Source organism: Crassostrea angulata, chromosome 4 (genome assembly GCF_025612915.1).
Source record: "Crassostrea angulata isolate pt1a10 chromosome 4, ASM2561291v2, whole genome shotgun sequence".
Taxonomy (NCBI): domain Eukaryota; kingdom Metazoa; phylum Mollusca; class Bivalvia; order Ostreida; family Ostreidae; genus Magallana; species Magallana angulata.
Genome location: NC_069114.1, coordinates 20,154,080 through 20,176,875, shown reverse-complemented (window position 1 = coordinate 20,176,875; position 22,796 = coordinate 20,154,080). Strand labels below are relative to the sequence as shown.

Here is a 22,796-nt window from a genome sequence, read left to right as displayed (position 1 = left end):
TCGTGTATTGATAGACTCGCCTGGTTGATGATTTGGCTTGCCTTTGATTTACTTGCGCACTTTTAAAGTTCATGTATCACGCCGCTTATGGTATCTAATTAAAGTCAAAGAGGAATGGCACATGTATTTCTTAAGAGGGTTAGACGGTAGTGGCCATTTTTAGACTGTTTTAATCTCATGTGGAAGAAGAGTTCTATATGAAAATAAAGGAACGTATCCCAAGTTTAAAAGGTGAAATATATGGATTTTCCCTTGCAAAATGATTAAAGCTAATAGCTGCAAGTCATTTCTTTAAATTTTAGGTAGATCTGGCGGTTAATTTGTTGATTACTCAGCCTCTTTAGAATCAGATTTGAATATTTAGGAAGATATTTTATTTATGTGCCATCCGTTTCACCAGCTAATTCTAAATAGAAACTCTCCAAATGGCGGTTTTTAATAATTAAGATGAAAATAGGTCTACTATCATAAACAAGCGTTCATCGTTACATGTATTTGTAAATAGTCTGCAAATTCTTTCAGTATTTCTTTAAATGCCAAATCAAACGCGTTTTATATATATATAATTTATATTAGGATATGTGATTTCTTAAAGCGATCGATCGAACTGCAATACACATCTTGAGCAATGACATCACAAAGGAGAAAGAAAACGTCTTTTAAAAATTCGTTTTATTTCTTCCTTTCTTTTTCCCTTACAAAAGAGGAACCATTTCTATGGCCATAACTTCTCTTCGCCAAGTGATTTCACTCGAGTAATGCAACAGGCATTCATCATCTTTTCAACACTACATTGAAGTCCTTTTAAATACCATTATTTACCCTTTAACAAAAACCTCATAGATAGAAATGGAGTCAACAAATTTTCGTCAGTTTAAATCGATCGATCGAATAATCATCGGTGTAGTTTATTCTATAAAACTTTTTGATGACTTTATATTTAAATTTATTCTGAACTTGATATCACGACACCTAAAAAACCCGCAAGGGAACAAGCGAAATTGTTGTGATGTTTAAACAAGGAATTTGTTTTGTTTTCATTATTTTCTTCTTTGCGGTATACTACAGTGATGGTAAGTAAATCTCACTAAAATACATGTAATATAATAATGTAATATTGTAATGGTATGGTCATGTAATATTGTAATTGTCGTATGATGACTGGCGGTTTTCATACTTGTTGTTTGGCCTTTATCCTTTATCAATCACCAAATTGTCTATCTTTTTTCGTTTTCTCGATTACGACAAAGAGCAAACGGCGGGTGTGACCGGCTTACTCCTCCATGGCACCTGATCTTACCTCTAATTTTTGTCGAGGTCTGTGTTTGCTCTCCTTCTGTTTTGATTTTTTCCTTTGGACTACACTGTTCGTTATCGCCGCCTCATTTCTTTTTGTAAGATAGTGATTGTATTTATGCGAAACAGGTGTACAGAAAATAGTGATGTGTAAGCAGCAGATTTCTTCGCCTTTCCCGTGTTTATCTCTGTGATAAACAACACCCCTGCGAATGTGTTCGGAATGTTTTCTTTATCGATGCTAAGTGTGTAATAAATCCAGAGGTGCTCGAATGAAAAATCACGATACTTCACCGAGATTTGTTAAGTTCCTGTGAAATTTCGAGCGGAAGTATAAGTGTTCGGATAATATTCTCAAAACATCTAAGTACTGGTCAATTTTCATATCATATCCTACTTTGATTTATGTTAAAACATCAAAATCTTTTAAGATGTATGTCTTATTTCACCATTTAGCGGTTATTCAAAATTAAGGATGATATTCAGAACAGAGTTATCGTTCCTGTTCAACCACGTGTAGAGTGGTTGAAAATATAAACATTGGGTTGCTAAATAAAATCATAGCCATGTTTAATGCTTGTGGTGTGCAATACTATGTTGTTTTTTTTAAATGGGTGAATGCTTTGCATAAAAACTTAGTATATCAAGCCATTTTCAAGGAACATTATGCATAAAATAGTATAGTCTCTTACACTATTGATGTTATTACTAGGTCAGGCGCGGATCGAAAATTAATTCCTAAGGGGATCTCTACTACGCATGTTAATTGTTGCAACAGCAGAAAAAAAACTATTTTTTGTATTGTCACATTTATTTCTAGAACACATTTTATCCACCAATTAATGAAAATAAAGTTTAAAATCAATATACGTCTAGAATATATATATTTGACAACAAGTACCTAGATTCTATAAAATAGACTATAAACACGAAGCACGATTTTTACTGTGAAATTGAAAGGGTCAAATAAAACCACGTGGTCTAGAATCTAAATGACAATAACATTCGCAGGGGGTGAACAACAGACGTATAAATTGTAAACAATTTGCTATAGATCTATAGATAAAAATGTTGTTTACACATGTAGCGACATTGAGATAAACACTTCTATAACAAAGATGATATAGCATATTGCAAAACTGAAATGACAACGTTAAAGAGCTTTAAAAGAACAGTGTCTTCTCGGGTAGGCGTTTTTAGAGATGACTTGTCTGTAACTCAAAGGACGTTGACATTAAAGACAAGATCAATAACTTTTGAAATTTTAACCACCTAAAGTTCAAAGATAAATCGATGTGTTTTGAAAGCAATCGTCAAAAATAATAAAAACAGTGTACTCAGATATTGCGAGTTTTTGACATACTAGTATTTAGATATTAGGGTGGGTTTTTTTTTTTTTACAATGGGTGAGCTTTTCTGAACATTTTTTGTGTGTGTCTAGCGTTTATTTATTTGTCTGTTTGCTACGTCTGTCTTTAAACTTTAAATTTTTTTATCAATTTTAATTTGAATAAAAACATGTTTTAGTTTTTAATAAACATATAAATCTCAACTTAATGCCTCGGTGTCATCTCAATTCTGTTAAAATAATGTATACAATGTAGTTTCTTGTAATCTGATGCTAGTATTCACCATTTTACACAAAAAAATCTTCTTCTGATAATCCTCCAATATTTAAAACGAAGCGTTCAGAACCAGGTAAATTCATGATCATGTATTTATGTTCCGTATGATGTCAACACCAGACTCCATGACTAAGGAGTAATTTTAGACCTGGGTCAGAACTTGTACACTGTCTCATTTTCATGTGATTAAAAACATCCAAAAAATGTAATGCTGTTAAAATGTATCTCTTTATTACGTTGACACTTAGAATTTTTAAGCGTAATTTCAGGATAAAAATCCTTTTCCTGAATGATCAGAATTTGGACTTTAATCTGAAATGCCCCATGATCCTGGGGCTAGGCCCCATGATTATGAAGCAGTCTTAGACTTAATTAAGTCAAAACTTTTGTACTTTGTTTGTAATTTGATTAAAAACATCGAAAATATGAAGTAATATTAAACGTCTCCATATGTTACGGCCATTTAAAGCGTCATTTCTATGATTAATATTCATTTTATAAATGACTGAAGTCGTCTATGTTATATAAAATACTGCATAATCCTGAGGCCAGGTCACAAATTAAATGTTTTTAAATTGACATACTATTAAGCTATACTTGATCTTAAATGATCTTAAATGAGTGGGGTACCATGGTTTCCCTTGGACGTCTTCTTCTGCAGGTTTAGATACATGTACATGTAAAATAAAATGTTTTGGCATTTAAAGAGTGAAAATTCACCGATATATCTGAAGTAAATCATGCAAATAACGCTAGTTAATTATTAATTCCAACATTAAATAATGGAGAGGAGTCGCAAATTAAAATTTTCGATTTCTTGTCCTAGTTTAAGTATCATTAGTATGTAGAGGATGGCACAACTTGAGGGCACTTAAAGCAGCTAAAGCCTTAGTCACAATGTACGTGCGTCTACGGGTGGTCTAAGGCGGATTTTTAATGAAAATCTTGCTAAACACGTAAGTGCATCATACGATTTTGGAAGCACATACTCCTCCCGTAAGCACGCAGGTGGCTGTTGGACACACACAACAATCACCATGCCACAGTTTCCTTGTAATATCTGAAAAAGTATGTTGGCTTTGCATTTCACTCCAGAAACCCGTAAGATAAGCTAACGACTTGACTTGCAGGAATGACGTAAGGAGATCTCACTTGTCCCTTGCGTTACACGTACATTGACTGCAAGTCGCTTGTACACGCCATCAACTTAACAAGAGGCCCAGGGGCCACATCGCTCACCTGAGCAACAATTGCCTTAATTCTGATAAAATTAGCATTATAGTATCAAAATATCTTGACAACTAAGTACAGTAGATCTTGCTAAAAAAAATTGAAAATCTGCCAATTTTTATCCACCTCTTTTTTTGGTAAATACCAAGCCCCTTTTGTTGTTGTACCTGTAAGAAGATTTTTCTCTATTCCTATATACCCCCCCCCCCCCATTTCGTGGCCCCAATTTTCTCTAGGGAATCATGGTTTCATCAAACTCAAATCTGCATAACCTGTGCTTTCACACTAAGTACTGAGTTTTGGACCGAAAACTTTCCCAGAATATTTTTTTAAAGATTTTCTCTATATTATCCTATGGCCATCACGGCCCCGCCCTACCACTAGGGACTGTGATTTTGCAAACTTGAATTTACACTACCCAAGGATGCTTCTACACAATTTTAAGCTTTTCTGGCCAAATAGTCTTCAAAAAGAAGATTTTTAAAGATTTTCTCTTTATATTCCTATGTAAAAATTCATCCCCCATTGTGGCCTCACCCTACCCCTGGACTATTATCTAAACAAACTTGAATCTATACGATCTGGGGATGCTTCAAATTTGGGCTTTCCTGGCCTAATAGTTTTGAGAAGAATATTTTTAAAGATTTTCTATATATATAAAAATTTATCCCCCATTGTGGCCCCGCCCTACCCCCAGGGACCATGATTTGAATAAACTAAAATCTACATTATCTGAGGATAGTTACACGCCAATTTAAGATTTCTTGGCCAAAGAGTTTTTAAAAGATTTTTTTTAAAGATTTTCTCTATTAATATATTCCTGTATAAAAATGTATCCCCCAATCGTGGCCCCACCCTATCCCCGGGGACCATGATTTGAACAAACTTGAATCTACACTATCTGAGGATACTTCCACTCAAATTTGAGCTTTCATGGCCTAATAGTTTTTAAGAAGACGATTTTTAAAGATTTTCTCTATATATTCCTATGTAAATCTTGATCCCCCATTGTGGCCCCACCCTACCCCAGACACTATGATTTGAACAAACTTGAATCTACACTACCTGAGGATGCTTCCATTTTAATTTGAGCTTTTCTGGCCGAATAGTTTTTGAGAAGAAGATTTTTAAAGATTTTCTCTATATATTCCTATGTAAATCTTGATCCACCATTGTGGCCCCACCCTACCCAAGACACTATGATTTGAACAAACTTGAATCTACACTACCTGAGGATGCTTTCATTTTTTTAATTTGAGCTTTTCTGGCCTAATAGTTTTTGAGAAGAAGATTTTTAAAGATTTTCTCTAAAGACTATTAATATATTCCTACGTAAATCTTGATCCCCCATCGTGGCCCCACCCTACCCCAGCGCTATGATTTGAACAAACTTGAATCTACACTACCTGAGGATGCTTCCATTTTAATTTGAGCTTTTCTGGCCTAAGAGTTTTTGAGAAGAAGATTTTTAAAGATTTTCTCTATACATTCTTATGTAAAACTTGATCCCCTTATTGTAGCCCCACCCTACCCACAGGGACCATGATTTGAACAAACTTGAATCTACACTACCTGAGGATGCCTCCATACAAGTTTAAGCTTTTCAGGCGGAATAGTTTTTGAGAAAAAGATTTTTGAAAAATACCAACAAATTTTCAATAATTCTCAATTATCTCCCCTTTAAAGAGGGCGTGGCCCTTCATTTGAACAAAATTGAATCCCCTTCACCTAGTGGTGCTTTGTGCCAAATTTGTATGAAATCTGCCCAGTGGTTCTTGAGAAGAAGATGAAAATGTGAAAAGTTTACAACGACGAAGACGACGACAACGCCGACAACGACAGACAACGGACAAATTGTGATCAGAAAAGCTTACCTGAACCTTTGGCTCAGGTGAGCTAAAAACTGAATTTTCAAAAAAACACGTTCTTGACAAAAAAATGGAAGGCAAAAAAAAATAAATAAAAACAGAACAAGAAGGAACTAGATATTAAAGTTTATTATAGAGATTAGAGAAAAGGCAAAAGATTGTCCGATCATTTTGACTTGCAAGCGTGCTTGGATAGAATAATATACATTTTCGAAATAAGGAGAAAAAAAGATATTTACGCGCAGAACGATATTTTTTAACTAAAACTACTACACAAACACTTGAACACATCCTACTGAAGAAAGTTGTATTCGTGAGGATGATAATTTTACTTTGTGAATAGAATACTTCCTCCATTTTGAAATATTCATTATCTTCTCATATGACCACTAAAATTTTATAGTATCATTTTTATAATTGTATCAAAATTAGAATACTGGAATTTTAAAAAATTGTATGTACCTTGATTTTTTAAATGAATGAACGAAGCGTAAATGTGTTACTTTTTTAATCATAACATTAAAATATTTGTAAAAGCAAAGTAATTTGATTGAAAGTTTAGTCGAAGCTTTTTTGAAAATATTGTACAGTTAAAAAATAGTCACAAAATTGTAACTTATTTAAAAATATCACATTGGCCTGGAAAATTATTTTAAATAATAATTAATTAGCTGAAATTAGATTTTTTTGAAAAATTTTTTTTAATAGATTTTAGAAAAGTTTTCAATATTCTATGGTATTAAATTGAAAAATGAATTATGTTATGGGCACAGAGACACATCAGTACGATTGACTTGCAGGTGACCTACGACGCGAATGTTACATTGTATTAATTACTGCCGTTCCCAATGAAAACGTACGTGTACGTCTGGTGCATTTAATTAATTGTAAAACAAAAGTACGGTGCCTACAGGAATTGCACGCTGCGAGAGCCAAACGTCAATTTGTATCACATGTACGTTGCACTTTCAATAACTTCAACTGTTTCGATCATGAATAAAACAATTGTATACCGTAGATTGTATTTTCTAATAATCAAAAAAAAAAAAAATTAGATATTCAGTTGTTTCGTCCATAACTAGCGCAATTTTTTTTTTCGCCGTAGACTGCATTTTTTTTTTATATGGGAGGCACTGTAGCTCCCAGGTCGTACATCCAAATAATTTCAGGTCAGGAGTTATAGACCTGCAGCTAATCGTGACCATTACTATACAAAAAATGTACATGTAATTATGGTTTTCTTGCGATAAATGGCTTTGTCTGCATTCAAATTTCAAAGCTAAATTATAATAAAGTTTGTTTTAACTAATAGGTTAAGACATACATGTATAACATATCTGATTGGTTGGTCATTAAACTTACTGAGGGGCCTCTTTAAAGGGGCATGGTCACGATTTTGGTCAAATTCTGTTTTTCTGTTTTTATTATTTACAATGCTTAAGGAAAGCATTTCTAATGATCAAATGAAATTTGAGAGTCAGTCCTAAAGTCATAAGCAAGATACAGGGCTCACAATTCTTTGTCATGTAAACAAGGCTCGTGTCCTGTTTTTGTTTACATTGGTTCAATATACAGGTAAACAAATCTTTTTCAAGCTGATTTGTCTATCTTCTTATTCATTTTAAGCAAAAATAAACATTTCCTAACGTTTAACACATTCATTTTAGGTATAAAATTGGAATTTTTAACTCAACATTCAAAATGCAAACAAAAGCTTTGTTTACACAGCAAAGAATTGCAAGCTCTGTAACTTGCTTACATGTATAACTCAACGAACGACACCCAAAGTTTTGGTTGCCTATTAAAAATGCCTTACTGAAGCATTGTAAATATTAAAAATGGAAAAATAATTTTTGACCAAAATCGTAACCATGCCCCTTTAAAACCCCAATCACAACTGGAATCAGTTAAAAAACGCGAACATTAATGAAGCCAAAGTAACCACTAATATTCGAGAATTTTTTTTTTTTATAATTTATAGCTCAGCCGCTTGCTATCACGAGTCTACCGACCGCCTATGATCTCCCAGAAGACACCATAGCGGAGACCCTTATACACACAGTGGTGTATTCCGGGGTCACCGCGGGGGACACCGTGACCTGTAGCATGAACACCGTGGCCAACTTCTTCATGAAAATAGTGTCCGGCTCAAGTAGGTGTTACTCTCTCTAGACCTAATAATAAACTTGTTCCTGACATCGTTAATAAATTTTGAGTTTTCATTATGTAAGAAAAAAAGATAAAATGGCATTTTCTTGTAAAGATGGAAATCTCAATCAATCGCAATGTCATACTAAAATGAGCATTAACAATAAAAATATGAAAAATGAAAATTATTTATTAATAATCTAACCATAATTTGTGATAGATACTTTAATGAACGTATTTTACTGTTATTCAGTTATATTCTCTTTGAATACTTTTTTATATTTGTTATCTGGAATGGTTGAAATCGTTGACGTTTAGTTAATTCCACAGAAGGAAGAGCCAAAACTTCCAAAAATGGTTAATACTAAAACTGCTATGTCGTTGGAGGTCTGATCTGAGTTCTTGTATTCAACGTTTTGAATGTAGCTGAACGTTTCAACGATTCAGACCTATATGTAAATACTCATAAAAACTAAAGTACAAAATGAGATCTTGCCAACGTAAATAAATGATTTCAACATCATTTATTAAAGGTACTTAAATATACGCTGTAAGTAAACTTAAGCTACTTAATATTGCCATATTTTTACTTATGATGGAATGTAATATTTAAAAGATAAATAAGGGAATGTGTAACTACATTGTATATATTCGTGCGCAGGCAAATAGCTTTATACTGGTAAGATACATTTATACATATTGTTTTTGTGCATGTATATGTGAGTAGATGTACGATAAATAGTGTCATATTTTACAGCAAATTATGGCGTGTATGTAAACGCCAATCCAACGGGCCTGACTTATCCCAACAGCTTCGATGTAACGGTCACGTGTACTGGAGCGCCCTCTGGTAGCACCGTCTCTCAGATTCTACAGGTCCACATCACCAAAAACACTCCACCGACCATCAACAATGTCCCTGGTGGGTTAAAAAAAGAATAAAATGTATAACTCTTGTTTTGGGGTTTTGATATATGAGTTTTTTTTTGTTTGGTTGAAAGGGTGGGGGGGGGGGGGAGCTGTGGAAGTCAGGGTAGGTTGTCACAGTCTCCGTTTCGTACATTATGAAATCAATGAATTTTTTTTGTACGTTTAATCTTTTGTTAATACAATTCATATATGTTTTCAAAATCGGTATGTGTTGATACATGTGTACCAGTGAATAAGAATTGACTTTGATTTCATTAATTTAGCAAGCATAAGTGTCGATAGCACCACCACCGGAAGTGGCGTCACCATATTTACCATAAGTGCTTCCGACACTGAAGGGGATCAATTGTACTTTGAGATAATTTGCGACCCAACTGGATGTCCATTTGAGGTTTTTGCCTGTAAGTTTTAGCATTAAATATATGCAAAATGTACAAAAAATGTGTTTGCTCTTTAAAGAAATTCTTAGATTTTACATTTCATTTAGTATGGATTTGATACGCGACATTTACGTATCAATTATTAATCGATAGCAACCTTTCATAAGTGTCAGACAAATATATCAAGTTCATACAGAAACGATAATTATATAATATTTGCTGTAATTCTTTCATTGTAATTAGCGGGGGCTATCTTAACGACGGCCTCTCTAGAAGGAACGACCGTCGGCGGATATGACATCAATGTTTACGTCAATGACAGTAGGACGAAGGTTGGCCCCAAAGTTCTCTCCGTCACTATTACTAGTAAGTAGTTCCAAAGAAAAGGGAGAGAAATTTCCAATAAAATTTTGTTTTGTATTTTTATAGTGAAATACCGTACATTCAATTTCACACAAAATTTAAAATAATGCCGCTTGTCATACAAGTTTGAAACAAGAGCACCCCGTTTGATTAGCGAAATCGTTCGAGCGTACCGTAAACGTACTTCATTTGGATGTGTTTTCTTTTAAGCGCTTTTGGCGGAATGCGCCTTCCGCTAAATCAAAAGCATCACTAAATGCCATGCATTTAATATTCACATTCATGAATACGCTAATTGAAATCCAAGCCAACTTGTTCAAAAACTAATATCCGCCAAATATAATATGTTTGCAGTATTCTGGCCAGGACCTTAGAATTCAGTTCATTACATGTAGCAAAATTATACATCATTATGATCATTGATATCTTCCGCTATATGGTGAAGTTGTTGACTTCTATTTAAAATTTGACGGTGTTTTTTTTTTCTATTTTGCTGATGTGAATAATTAATTCATTAATCGAAACCACATTCTTCTTGTTTAACTTAGAATGTGGAAATTATTGAATGAAGGACAACCAGCTTCATACCTTATTAATTTAAAAAACTAAAAGTCTTTCTTAAACAAAGCTTTATTTGCTTTCAGTAGTCAAGTAATGAGAACTACTATTATACCTTTGAGTAAGATGACGAAATCCATCCTAAAAAACTAGCCGCCTATACAATCTACATTCAGTCTTTTTTTTTCATGCAATTATATGTTATGTAGTAACAAAATTAGAACCATTTTAACGAGAGCTTGGACTTTGAGTAGATTTGTCTAACAGCAATGTGACGTTGGCCTGTCTATTTTATTACCATTATAGGCCATGACTCTTTGAAATCGACAAGATTTGTCTGACTTTTGAGCTATAACTATGCAATCTGTGTATATTTTACTTGAAACCAGCGTCATTTTAAACTTGTTTTGACGCAAGAAAAATAGAGTTACACTAAAGGCTACTGAAAGTCCAAGGTATTGTTAAAATGGTTCTTCATGTAGAGCACGAGAACAGTACTGTTACAAAGTCACGATTGAGGTAGATTTTGTAGAAGAAGTAATTTATATTTCCGTATATTTACATGTTTCAGTGTCTTTGCCTGTGATAACACTACGTATCGATTTTGTACTATACAGTCCAATAACTTCAAATGGGGCGCCAGCGGGGTTTGCTCTTTTATATTTAAACATTTAATCGAAGAGTGACTGAAAATTATGTAAATATAAGTAATAAGGAATCATTCTTCGAATATTATGAGATGATAATTTCGGTCGGGGCATGATCAAATCTATCATAAAGCCCGGGCCTTCGGGCTTTGTTGGAATGATCACGCCCCGACCAAAATTATCACCTCATAATACTCAAAGAATGATTCTTTATTCCTTAAATGTGTGCGTTCAAGACCGCAGCTGGTTGCTATATGGGTCATTATCAAAATATGCAGCCTTTTGCGTCAGTGTCAATTTAAAGGGGGAAAAATAATGTTCTGGGGAATATATACAGTACCATTGGATTTTAGAAACTTAAACCCATATTGTTGAACAAATAAATCGACAATTTTACTGCTTAAAGTATAAAAAAAATATTATTTGTTATGAGATTTCGGTGAATTTATGTTGTCATTAAATTTTTCCAACGTCTTTAACCTACAATATCTTCAATAATATTGATGTTTTATTCCAAAAATCGCCGTTAATTTTCAAAACAACATTCATATTTTAATTTCTGCTATGCTCCTTAACAAGTTCTCTTTTAAAAACAATGAATTTGATGAGATATATGCTTGTACAAAAAATTTTTGTCATTGGTGTTACAAGGCAAATTATATAAAAATATCTTAAAATACATCAAGTAAATAATATTGTACTACAGTTGGAATCCCCCAGATCATAGTGACATCATTCCCTGCTACTAAAAAGATAAATGTATCAGTGATGACATCATTGTGATAGAAAATATGACAGAAAATGTTAGTATGCTCCGAAAAATACAATGTAAACTGTGTCAGTGGGATAACGTGCTATTTAAGGTTTTCTATTATGAAAGAACAAAAAAGTTTTTCACATAAATGATGAATGTTTATCACATTATAACATAGGCTATGTAGCTTCGTGTAGTATCTGTTCTCTTGGGTCATACTGCTACATTTACTATGGATACATCAGTGGTATAACGGTCAGTGGTGTAACCAAAAATTGTTGTTACACCACTGAAAAAACTGTTACACCACATGACATTATTTAATTATTTTACTTTTTCTTCCATTTCATTTATATTTTGAGCATTTTGAACAATTGTTATTTATCAATTTTACAAGTTAGACACTGTCACAATAAAGAAAGCTTGACTATTTAATTGCAATTGTGTTTTCTTAATCTGGAAAATGAGACCTGTTACACCATTGACATTATTTGAAACACCATTGACATTTTGTATGCTCTAATTATGTTTTACCCATTTAAATACTTGATTAAAAGATAAAAGTAAAAACAAATTTATTCTAATAAAGAAATGAAATTATCCACATCATATTTTTATTAAAAAATCAAATTTTTTAATGACTTATAGTGTACAATAATATATGTTATTCCACTGACATTTCACATTCCCTATTATGTTATACTAAAATCTTTCAATACTTAAAGGTAACAAATGCTAGCTGAGCTTCAAAAAACATATATAGACAAAGAGGAAGTGTATATGCATTGTATGCATAGATTTTGGAGAAAATTGGAGAAATTTCAATTTTATTATCCAAAGTGTATGAATGATATGAGCTGGTATAGTATTGAAGATGTTGTTTGTGAGATTGATGAGCCGAAGAAAGTTCGAACTCGGTACAAGGTGGATAAAAGTGTGTGGATGCCAGTAGTAAAAAATATAACATCAAAGAATGAGTGAATTCATGTAAAAAAAAACATCTACATGCCATTTTTGTGTCAGTGGTGTAACACTGATTATAAGTGGTGTAACAGTGTGTCTATCTTCAGATTATGAAAGAAGGAGGCACGAAAACTTTTATTTAAGATCAAATTTATTATGTTTTAAATGCAATCAAAAATAAAAATTAGTTTATTTTACAAAATTTAACACGCTTATCTCTTATTTATTATCGCTAGGTCAGTGGTGTAACTTTTAGTCAGTGGTAAAACATAATAATCAGTGGTGTAACGTGTACATTTTTCTCCAAATAAAATTAACTGACAATGATTCATGTATATTTGAAAACACCAGTGCATTTACAATAATGTCTTTTTTATGCTCCATTAAAAGAAAAATCCAGTTGTGTTCTTTGTAATGCTCAAATTAAAAATTTGTTGAGTAACATCAAGACTTTGTCTCAAATGTTATGTTGGTCACTATGTAAATGTGTCAAATATTTTCTGTTATCTAATTCTAATAACTTTAAATGAAGTTTGTTGATATAAACTTTATGTCCATCATTTTAAAAGAATTATTTTATTTTATTTAAGAATTTTTTCCTATACTATATGCCTGTTACACCACTGACAAAATTTTCACAGTTCATTTAATTTTAGTCTAATTATCAACCAAATGGTAGATTCCAATGTTTGCAAATTTTTAGATGTTATACTTCATTGTTTGTTAAATGTGTTTTTTGCAATCAAAGTAATTTTTTCACCAATAATTTTCTCATGTTTTACATATTTTAAAAGTCTGCATATTTTGATAATGACCCATATATGGGTCATTATCAAAATATGCAGCCTTTTGCGTGTCAATTTCAAGGGGGAAAAATAATGTTCTGGGGAATATATACAGTACCATTGGATTTTAGAAACTTAAACCTATATTGTTGAACAAATAAATTGACAATTTTACTGCTTAAAGTATAAAAAAAATATTATTTGTTATGAGATTTCAGTGAATTTATGTTGTCATTAAATTTTTCCAACGTCTTTAACCTACAATATCTTCAATAATATTGATGTTTTATTCCAAAAATCAACGTTAATTTTCAAAACAACATTCATATATTAATTTCTGCTATGCTCCTTAACAATTTCTCTTTTAAAAACAAATGAATTTGATGAGATATATGCTTGTACAAAAAATTTTTGTCATTGGTGTTACAAGGCAAATTAAATAAAAATATCTTAAAATACATCAAGTAAATAATATTGTACTACAATTGGAATCCCTCAGATCATAGTGACATCATTCCCTGCTACTAAAAAGATAAACGTATCAGTGATGACAGCATTGTAATAAAAAATATGGCAGAATATGTTAGTATGCTCAGAAAAATACAATGTAAACTGTGTCAGTGGGATAACGTGCTATTTAAGGTTTTCTATTATGAAAGAACAAAAAAGTTTTTCACATAAATGATGAATGTTTATCACATTATAACATAGGCGATGTAGCTTTGTGTAGTATTTGTTCTCTTGGGTCATACTGCTACATTTACTATGGATACATCAGTGGTATAACGGTCAGTGGTGTAACCAAAAATTGTTGTTACACCACTGACAAAACTGTTACACCACATGACATTATTTAATTATTTTACTTTTTCTTCCATTTCCTTTATGTTTTGAGCATTTTGAACAATTGCTATTTATCAATTTTGCAAGTTAGACACTGTCACAATAAAGAAAGCTTGACTATTTAATTGCAATTGTGTTTTCTTAATCTGGAAAATGAGACCTGTTACACCATTGACATTATTTGAAACACCATTGACATTTTGTATGCTCTAATTATGTTTTACCCATTTAAATACTTGATTAAAAGATAAAAGTAAAAACAAATTTATTCTAATAAAGAAATGAAATTATCCACATCATATTTTTATTAAAAAATCAAATTTTTTAATGACTTATAGTGTACAATAATATATGTTATTCCACTGACATTTCACATTCCCTATTATGTTATACTAAAATCTTTCAATACTTAAAGGTAACAAATGCTAGCTGAGCTTCAAAAAACATATATAGACAAAGAGGAAGTGTATATGCATTGTATGCATAGATTTTGGAGAAAATTGGAGAAATTTCAATTTTATTATCCAAAGTGTATGAATGATATGAGCTGGTATAGTATTGAAGATGTTGTTTGTGAGATTGATGAGCCGAAGAAAGTTCGAACTCGGTACAAGGTGGATAAAAGTGTGTGGATGCCAGTAGTAAAAAATATAACATCAAAGAATGAGTGAATTCATGTAAAAAAAAACATCTACATGCCATTTTTGTGTCAGTGGTGTAACACTGATTATAAGTGGTGTAACAGTGTGTCTATCTTCAGATTATGAAAGAAGGAGGCACGAAAACTTTTATTTAAGATCAAATTTATTATGTTTTAAATGCAATCAAAAATAAAAATTAGTTTATTTTACAAAATTTAACACGCTTATCTCTTATTTATTATCGCTAGGTCAGTGGTGTAACTTTTAGTCAGTGGTAAAACATAATAATCAGTGGTGTAACGTGTACATTTTTCTCCAAATAAAATTAACTGACAATGATTCATGTATATTTGAAAACACCAGTGCATTTACAATAATGTCTTTTTTATGCTCCATTAAAAGAAAAATCCAGTTGTGTTCTTTGTAATGCTCAAATTAAAAATTTGTTGAGTAACATCAAGACTTTGTCTCAAATGTTATGTTGGTCACTATGTAAATGTGTCAAATATTTTCTGTTATCTAATTCTAATAACTTTAAATGAAGTTTGTTGATATAAACTTTATGTCCATCATTTTAAAAGAATTATTTTATTTTATTTAAGAATTTTTTCCTATACTATATGCCTGTTACACCACTGACAAAATTTTCACAGTTCATTTAATTTTAGTCTAATTATCAACCAAATGGTAGATTCCAATGTTTGCAAATTTTTAGATGTTATACTTCATTGTTTGTTAAATGTGTTTTTTGCAATCAAAGTAATTTTTTCACCAATAATTTTCTCATGTTTTACATATTTTAAAAGTCTGCATATTTTGATAATGACCCATATATGGGTCATTATCAAAATATGCAGCCTTTTGCGTGTCAATTTCAAGGGGGAAAAATAATGTTCTGGGGAATATATACAGTACCATTGGATTTTAGAAACTTAAACCTATATTGTTGAACAAATAAATTGACAATTTTACTGCTTAAAGTATAAAAAAAATATTATTTGTTATGAGATTTCAGTGAATTTATGTTGTCATTAAATTTTTCCAACGTCTTTAACCTACAATATCTTCAATAATATTGATGTTTTATTCCAAAAATCAACGTTAATTTTCAAAACAACATTCATATATTAATTTCTGCTATGCTCCTTAACAATTTCTCTTTTAAAAACAAATGAATTTGATGAGATATATGCTTGTACAAAAAATTTTTGTCATTGGTGTTACAAGGCAAATTAAATAAAAATATCTTAAAATACATCAAGTAAATAATATTGTACTACAATTGGAATCCCTCAGATCATAGTGACATCATTCCCTGCTACTAAAAAGATAAACGTATCAGTGATGACAGCATTGTAATAAAAAATATGGCAGAATATGTTAGTATGCTCAGAAAAATACAATGTAAACTGTGTCAGTGGGATAACGTGCTATTTAAGGTTTTCTATTATGAAAGAACAAAAAAGTTTTTCACATAAATGATGAATGTTTATCACATTATAACATAGGCGATGTAGCTTTGTGTAGTATTTGTTCTCTTGGGTCATACTGCTACATTTACTATGGATACATCAGTGGTATAACGGTCAGTGGTGTAACCAAAAATTGTTGTTACACCACTGACAAAACTGTTACACCACATGACATTATTTAATTATTTTACTTTTTCTTCCATTTCCTTTATGTTTTGAGCATTTTGAACAATTGCTATTTATCAATTTTGCAAGTTAGACACTGTCACAATAAAGAAAGCTTGACTATTTAATTGCAATTGTGTTTTCTTAATCTGGAAAATGAGACCTGTTACACCATTGACATTATTTGAAACACCATTGACATTTTGTATGCTCTAATTATGTTTTACCCATTTAAATACTTGATTAAAAAATAGAAGTAAAAACAAATTTATTCTAATAAAGAAATGAAATAATCCACATTTATTTTTTTATTAAAAAATCAAATTTTTTATTGACTTATAGTGTATTATAAGATATGTTATTCCACTGACATTTCACGTTCCCTATTATGTTATACTAAAATCTTTCAAATGCTAAAAGGTAACAAATGCTAGCTGAGCTTCAAAAAACATATATAAACAAAGAGTAAGTGTATATGAGTTGTTTGCATAGATTTTGGAGAAATTTCAATTTTATAATCCAAAATGTATGATTGATATGAGCTGGTATAGTATTGACGATGTTGTTTGTGAGATTGATGAGCCAAAGAAAGTTCGAACTCGGTAAAAGGTGGATAAAAGTGTGTGGATGCCAACAGTATGAAATATAACATCAAAGAATGAGTGAATTCATGTAAAAAAAAAAAACATCTACATGCCATTTTTGTGTCAGTGGTGTAATACTGATTATAAGTGGTGTAACAGTGTGTCTATCTTCAGATCTTGAAAGAACGAGGTACGAAAACTTTTATTTAAGATCAAATTTATCATGTTTTAAATGCAATCAAAAATAGAGATTAGTTTATTTTACAAAATTTAATACACTTATCTCTTATTTATCTTATCTCTTATTTATTATCGCTAGGTCAGTGGTGTAACTTTAAGTCAGTGGTAAAACATAATAATCAGTGGTATAACATGTACATTTTTCTCCAAATAAAGTTAACTGGCAATGATACATGTATATTTGAAAACACCAGTGCATTTATAGTAATGTCTTTTTTATGCTCCATTAAAAGAAAAATCCAGTTGTGTTCTTTTTAATGCTCAAATTAAAAATTTGTTGAGTAACATCAGGACTTTGTCTCAAATGTTATGTTGGTCACTATGTAAATGTGTCAAATATTTTCTGTTATCTAATTCTGATAACTTTAATGAAGTTTGTTGATATAAACTTTATGTCCCTCATTTTAAAAGAATTATTTTATCTTATTTAAGAATTTTTTCCTATACTATATGCCTGTTACACCACTGACAAAATTTTCACAGTTCATTATATTTTAGTCTAATTAACAACTAAATGGTAGATTCCAATGTTTGCAAATTTTTAGATGTTATACTTCATTGTTTGTTAAATGTGTTTTTTGCAATCAAAGTAATTTTTTCAGCAACAATTTTCTCATGTTTTACATTTTTCAAAAGTCTGCATATTTTGATAATGACCCATATAGACTGCAGGTCCTGAAGACATTCACACATGTAGAAAAAACATGTAAGCCCTGCACCCACAGAATAACAAGCCGGTTCGACCTGCAACAGAAAATAATTATCTGCTGCTTTTTGTCACACATTCCGTCAGTAATATTAAAACTGGGCGTTATTTTGTCTGCTGGTATTTAATTTCGATAATAACGTCTATTTTCGTCATTTAATTATCTGCCTACTGAAATTTCGGCAAAGTATATCATTTTTTGCCCTGCAAGAGAACTGTACCGCAGTTATCGTGAAGAGGTCTATTAAAAGGGCTACATGTACATGGTCGTGGTCATTTTAAGACTATATTGATCTCCTTTAGAAGAAGAGCTCTGTAAAAAATGTAGAAAAATTCTATATATTACTTAAGTATATAGAACTCTTTTACGGTGTAATTGATTAATGTACTTGTAGCCAGTCAAATGATATCAAAGGTTTAATGTAGATCTGATTGGTTACTATTGTAAACCAACTTTTATTCGTGTGAAAAATGTTCGCGAGGTTAGCGAGGGCCTCGTCGTCACGAATATTTCTCGCCGCGATGTCGTCTAGTTGTTATAACAAAACGGGTCTGGATATGGCTTGATCGCAAACATTAGTCGTCGCAAACCACTTTTGCATGAGTAAATCGCGAAATAATGTCTTCGTGAATAAAAGTTGGTTTACAGTATATTGATGACCACACAGCCTCCAAAGATGTAACAAACGTGATCAATTTTTATGATTTACAATATTTTGGTGAAAATCTTCAAAGACTGAGTGTAGAACCTCCGATCTTGGAATCTGCATAGTTACAGAATTAAATGGTAACTCCCTCCCCTTGGAAATTCGGACCCCATAAGTGAGTCCCCGTAGGACTTTTGGTACATGGTGCATGTATGGTCCTCTCTGTGAAAGAGTCGGATTCACCAATATTGCATCCATTGTACACGTACACGTAGCAAACTATACAACAAAAATGATTAAAAGATGTTCATGTTGTACAAAATGTACACGCTAAATATTCCCATGTAGGACACGTATGTATAGTTTTACTGACACCATAGCTAGGTATACATTTTACATGTGGTTTCAAAACACACGATCAGTATATCTATCCAGTATATACATGTATACTTCGAGTTTACTGAATTCCAAGGCAATGTAAAATGATAATTACCGATTACCACATCATATCAGCTAAACCTCAGAATAATCGATGGTTATATCATAAAAGAGACTCGCCCATGAAAAACATGCGGTCCAAAATGTACACATTTTTTCATATTTAATTTTATCTCTCGCGTTACTCTTGATAAGACACACGTACAGACTAACTTATTCACTAAACAACAAAAATGAATATATTTCGAATATCGTTTTTTTTTTGTTTTTTTTTTTGCTCATAAAAACCCCCTTTGCCAAACACGCATTGATTTACAAACTTTCTACACCAAAGCTGTCTTTTCTAATCAGGAGTTGAAAAGGTCGTACCTTTATCCATATGATATAACTACCGGTACAGTATGTCATTGATTTTCTATATAAGTCACTAATTTTTCGACGGAACAAAAGATCTAGACCTTTTTTTGGCACAAACTTTTCACTAGATATTGTTACATGTATCTATTTATTGAAATACTTTTTGATTTCATGAATAATGTGGGTTTTTTTAATCCAGTACATTTATGGTTCATAAACTTTTGATACAATGAACTCTGTACATGTTCTTTATAGATGTGAACTCAGCCCCAACGATCACCAACAAACTAACCACGCCGGTGTCAGTGTCTGAGAATGTTGCTGTGGGCACCACCGTCAGACAGTACACCGCCACTGACGTCAACGGTGGCACACTAACCTACTCCGCCACTTACAACCCCACCTCAGGGGGAACCTACTTCAGCATTGTGTCAACGTGTAAGCATTATTAAATTTTTATCTATATAAATTGACAATTGAACACTTCGAGTCTCTTGTAAATTTTAATATATTAAGAACATAAATTATACATGTATTGTGCCGCTTTATTTTAAACAGCCGGTGTTGTACAAACTGCGAGCTCTATCAACTATGAGACGCTGACTGTGGCGGAGCGGACTGTGTTGATAACTGTCACTGTCAGAGACACGGGCGCTCTGTCAGACACAACAACACTCACTGTCAGTATCATCGACCAAAACGAGGCTCCTGCGTTTCCAAAAACCACCTACACATTAGTTACGGACGAAGCAGGGGTAAATTTATATACACACCTATAATAGTGTTTTTCGATTCTAAAATCTGTTGTTTTGTTTGTTTTTCTAAAGAAATTTTTTTTAACTGAATTAAGACAGAAACGACTTTTAATCTGTTCCATAAATTATTATATTCATTCATTCTCTCATTGCGTCAGGCGGGAGCTTCCATCGGGAATCCGAATTTTCAGGCTACCGATCCCGACGCTTCTTCTACGATAACGTACAGCACGACCTGTACAGAGGTGACAATCGACTCTTCAACCGGAGCCGCCAGTTTTACTTCGGCCTACGACATGGACGTGGCAGGAACAACTGGGTCAATCACGTGTCCAATCACTGTCAGTGACGGGGCTCTAACTGACACAGCTACACTGACAGTTACTGTCAACAACATCAATGACAACACACCGACGTTTGGTCAGGCGTCTTACACCTTCACAACGGCCAATACAGCAGCCGTTGGAACGACGCTGGGGTCTGTAGCCGCAACGGACGGAGATCTAAGCACATCTTCCTTTGGTTAGATCGTTACACCTTATATTTACCTTGAAAATATAAACACAAATTAAATTTCAAATGATCATTTTATCAAAAAAAGTTGAATGAATATATGAGTATTAATTTTTAAAAGCAAAATTCTCATTTCTTTTAACCAGGTACAATAACATACGAACTTAATCAACTAACTCTTGGGGGAGACTACTTTGGAATTACAACGACCGGTAACTTGTACGTCAAAGCGGCAATTACATCGCTCTCCCTGGGCGCCACCTACACCATGACGGCGACGGCACGTGACGGCGGGCTTCTGTCTGACACTGCGGACATTACCATCATCATACCGTCTACCACCACCACCACCGCCGCCACCACAACAGATAGATCAAAGACGTTCTTCGAGGACCCGCGGAATATTGCGTGGTTCACGGCAGCCATGGTTGTCCTTGCTTTAACGATTGGGCTCATTCTTTATATGTGTATACGATACGGATTCCATTTCAAAAAGTATCAGTAAGTATTTTACATATATACCTGTTTAAAAAAATTGAAAAAAAAAATTAATAAACGTATACCTTTGTTGGATACTAATTTATTACATGTACAGTGTATACATTTATTCATTATTGTATATGTCATAAACCCAATGGCATGCATATATGTAATTGTTTCGATATTGTTTTTCGCTTGTCGGTAAGAGCCGATAAATTGTGACAGGAGACATCTGCTTAAAAAAAAAATCGCTGTCACATCGAGTAATATTTTGATGCCTCCCAAGACGAATAAATGAGATTTCATTTCTGTTTCAGGAAAACGTACAGATCTCGTCGAGTAGACCAGGACCGGGAAAGATTAGGCGGTAAATCTAATTTCTTTTATTTGGGGGCATGAAGTTCTATAATATTATCGATGCATGTATGTATTTTAATTTCACCTTTTTAATATCTTGGGGAAAAAATAAGCATTTTCTTATCCGCCAACTGAGGGCAATAAACTTCCGGCAATTGAACCTCATCTAGTGAGATATTATTGTACTTTTTTGTTTATTGGAAGTTTTTAATTTATTGCTAACGATTCCCTCCAACCCTTATTTTAAGAACCATAAAAAACTTATTATAAGAATTTCGAAGTTTGGTTGGTTCAACGAGTTATTTTTCTCCTTTTTTGGCTTGGAACTTAATTTCATTACATGTATATATTTTGACAGAATTTGTGGAGGGAAAATGGAAACCTTGGAAAGTGTGGGATAAGCCGCGCTGATAATGGACACCGAAGATCAGATTAACTGTTCTTTTAAAACAAATATTACCGTACTAGATTCTTGAAATATTTAACTGGCTTTTGAACAAATTTGGATATATTTTATACATAGTCTATTTTGCGATTAAACAGCCATTGTTTTCAAAAGGGATGTAGAGTTCATGTTAATGATGCTATTTGGATGTCATTATTTTCCTTAATCAAACCAAAAGAACAGTGAAGTGTTTTAGTTAAATGAATTGTTATTGCTGAAAAATGAAATTGATATTTATTGTGCAAACATGTCAACGATGATTTGTGAAATGAACTGACAATGTGTCTAGAGGATTGCATAATTATATTCATGTTTATTTTGTTTTTGTTTTTTGGTGTGGTTTTTGTTTTTGTTTTTGTTTTTTTTTTGTAAAAAAAACTAGCCGGTCAGATGTCCTGGTAATCCAAAGACATTTTTATGGCATAAACATTCATTAGACTTTTTTTTCAACATATTTTGTTTACTATGGATTTTGAAATAATGTTAAAAATAATTAACAGCAATATTCAAATCAAGCGGTTTTAAATTAAATTTAAATTTTGATGTACATGTACGTTTTGAACATTTTTCAAACGTGTATAATATGTAGTTGGTTTTTGAATTTTC

At 32.3% G+C, this 22,796-nt stretch overlaps 1 protein-coding gene across 1 annotated transcript; it reads left to right on the top strand.

Moving 5' to 3' along the window:
* Nucleotides 1-914: 914 nt before the first annotated feature.
* LOC128181433 (protocadherin-like wing polarity protein stan) lies at nucleotides 915-22,496 on the top strand. The gene is made up of 11 exons (XM_052849831.1): nucleotides 915-1,073; nucleotides 8,001-8,171; nucleotides 8,925-9,089; nucleotides 9,361-9,498; nucleotides 9,721-9,843; nucleotides 19,896-20,078; nucleotides 20,199-20,395; nucleotides 20,554-20,917; nucleotides 21,055-21,409; nucleotides 21,706-21,755; nucleotides 22,104-22,496. Exons 1-11 carry the CDS (start codon nucleotides 1,010-1,012, stop codon nucleotides 22,154-22,156), a joined length of 1,863 nt encoding a protein of 620 aa, XP_052705791.1. The 5' UTR covers nucleotides 915-1,009; the 3' UTR covers nucleotides 22,157-22,496.
* The last annotated feature ends 300 nt before the right edge of the window (nucleotides 22,497-22,796 follow it).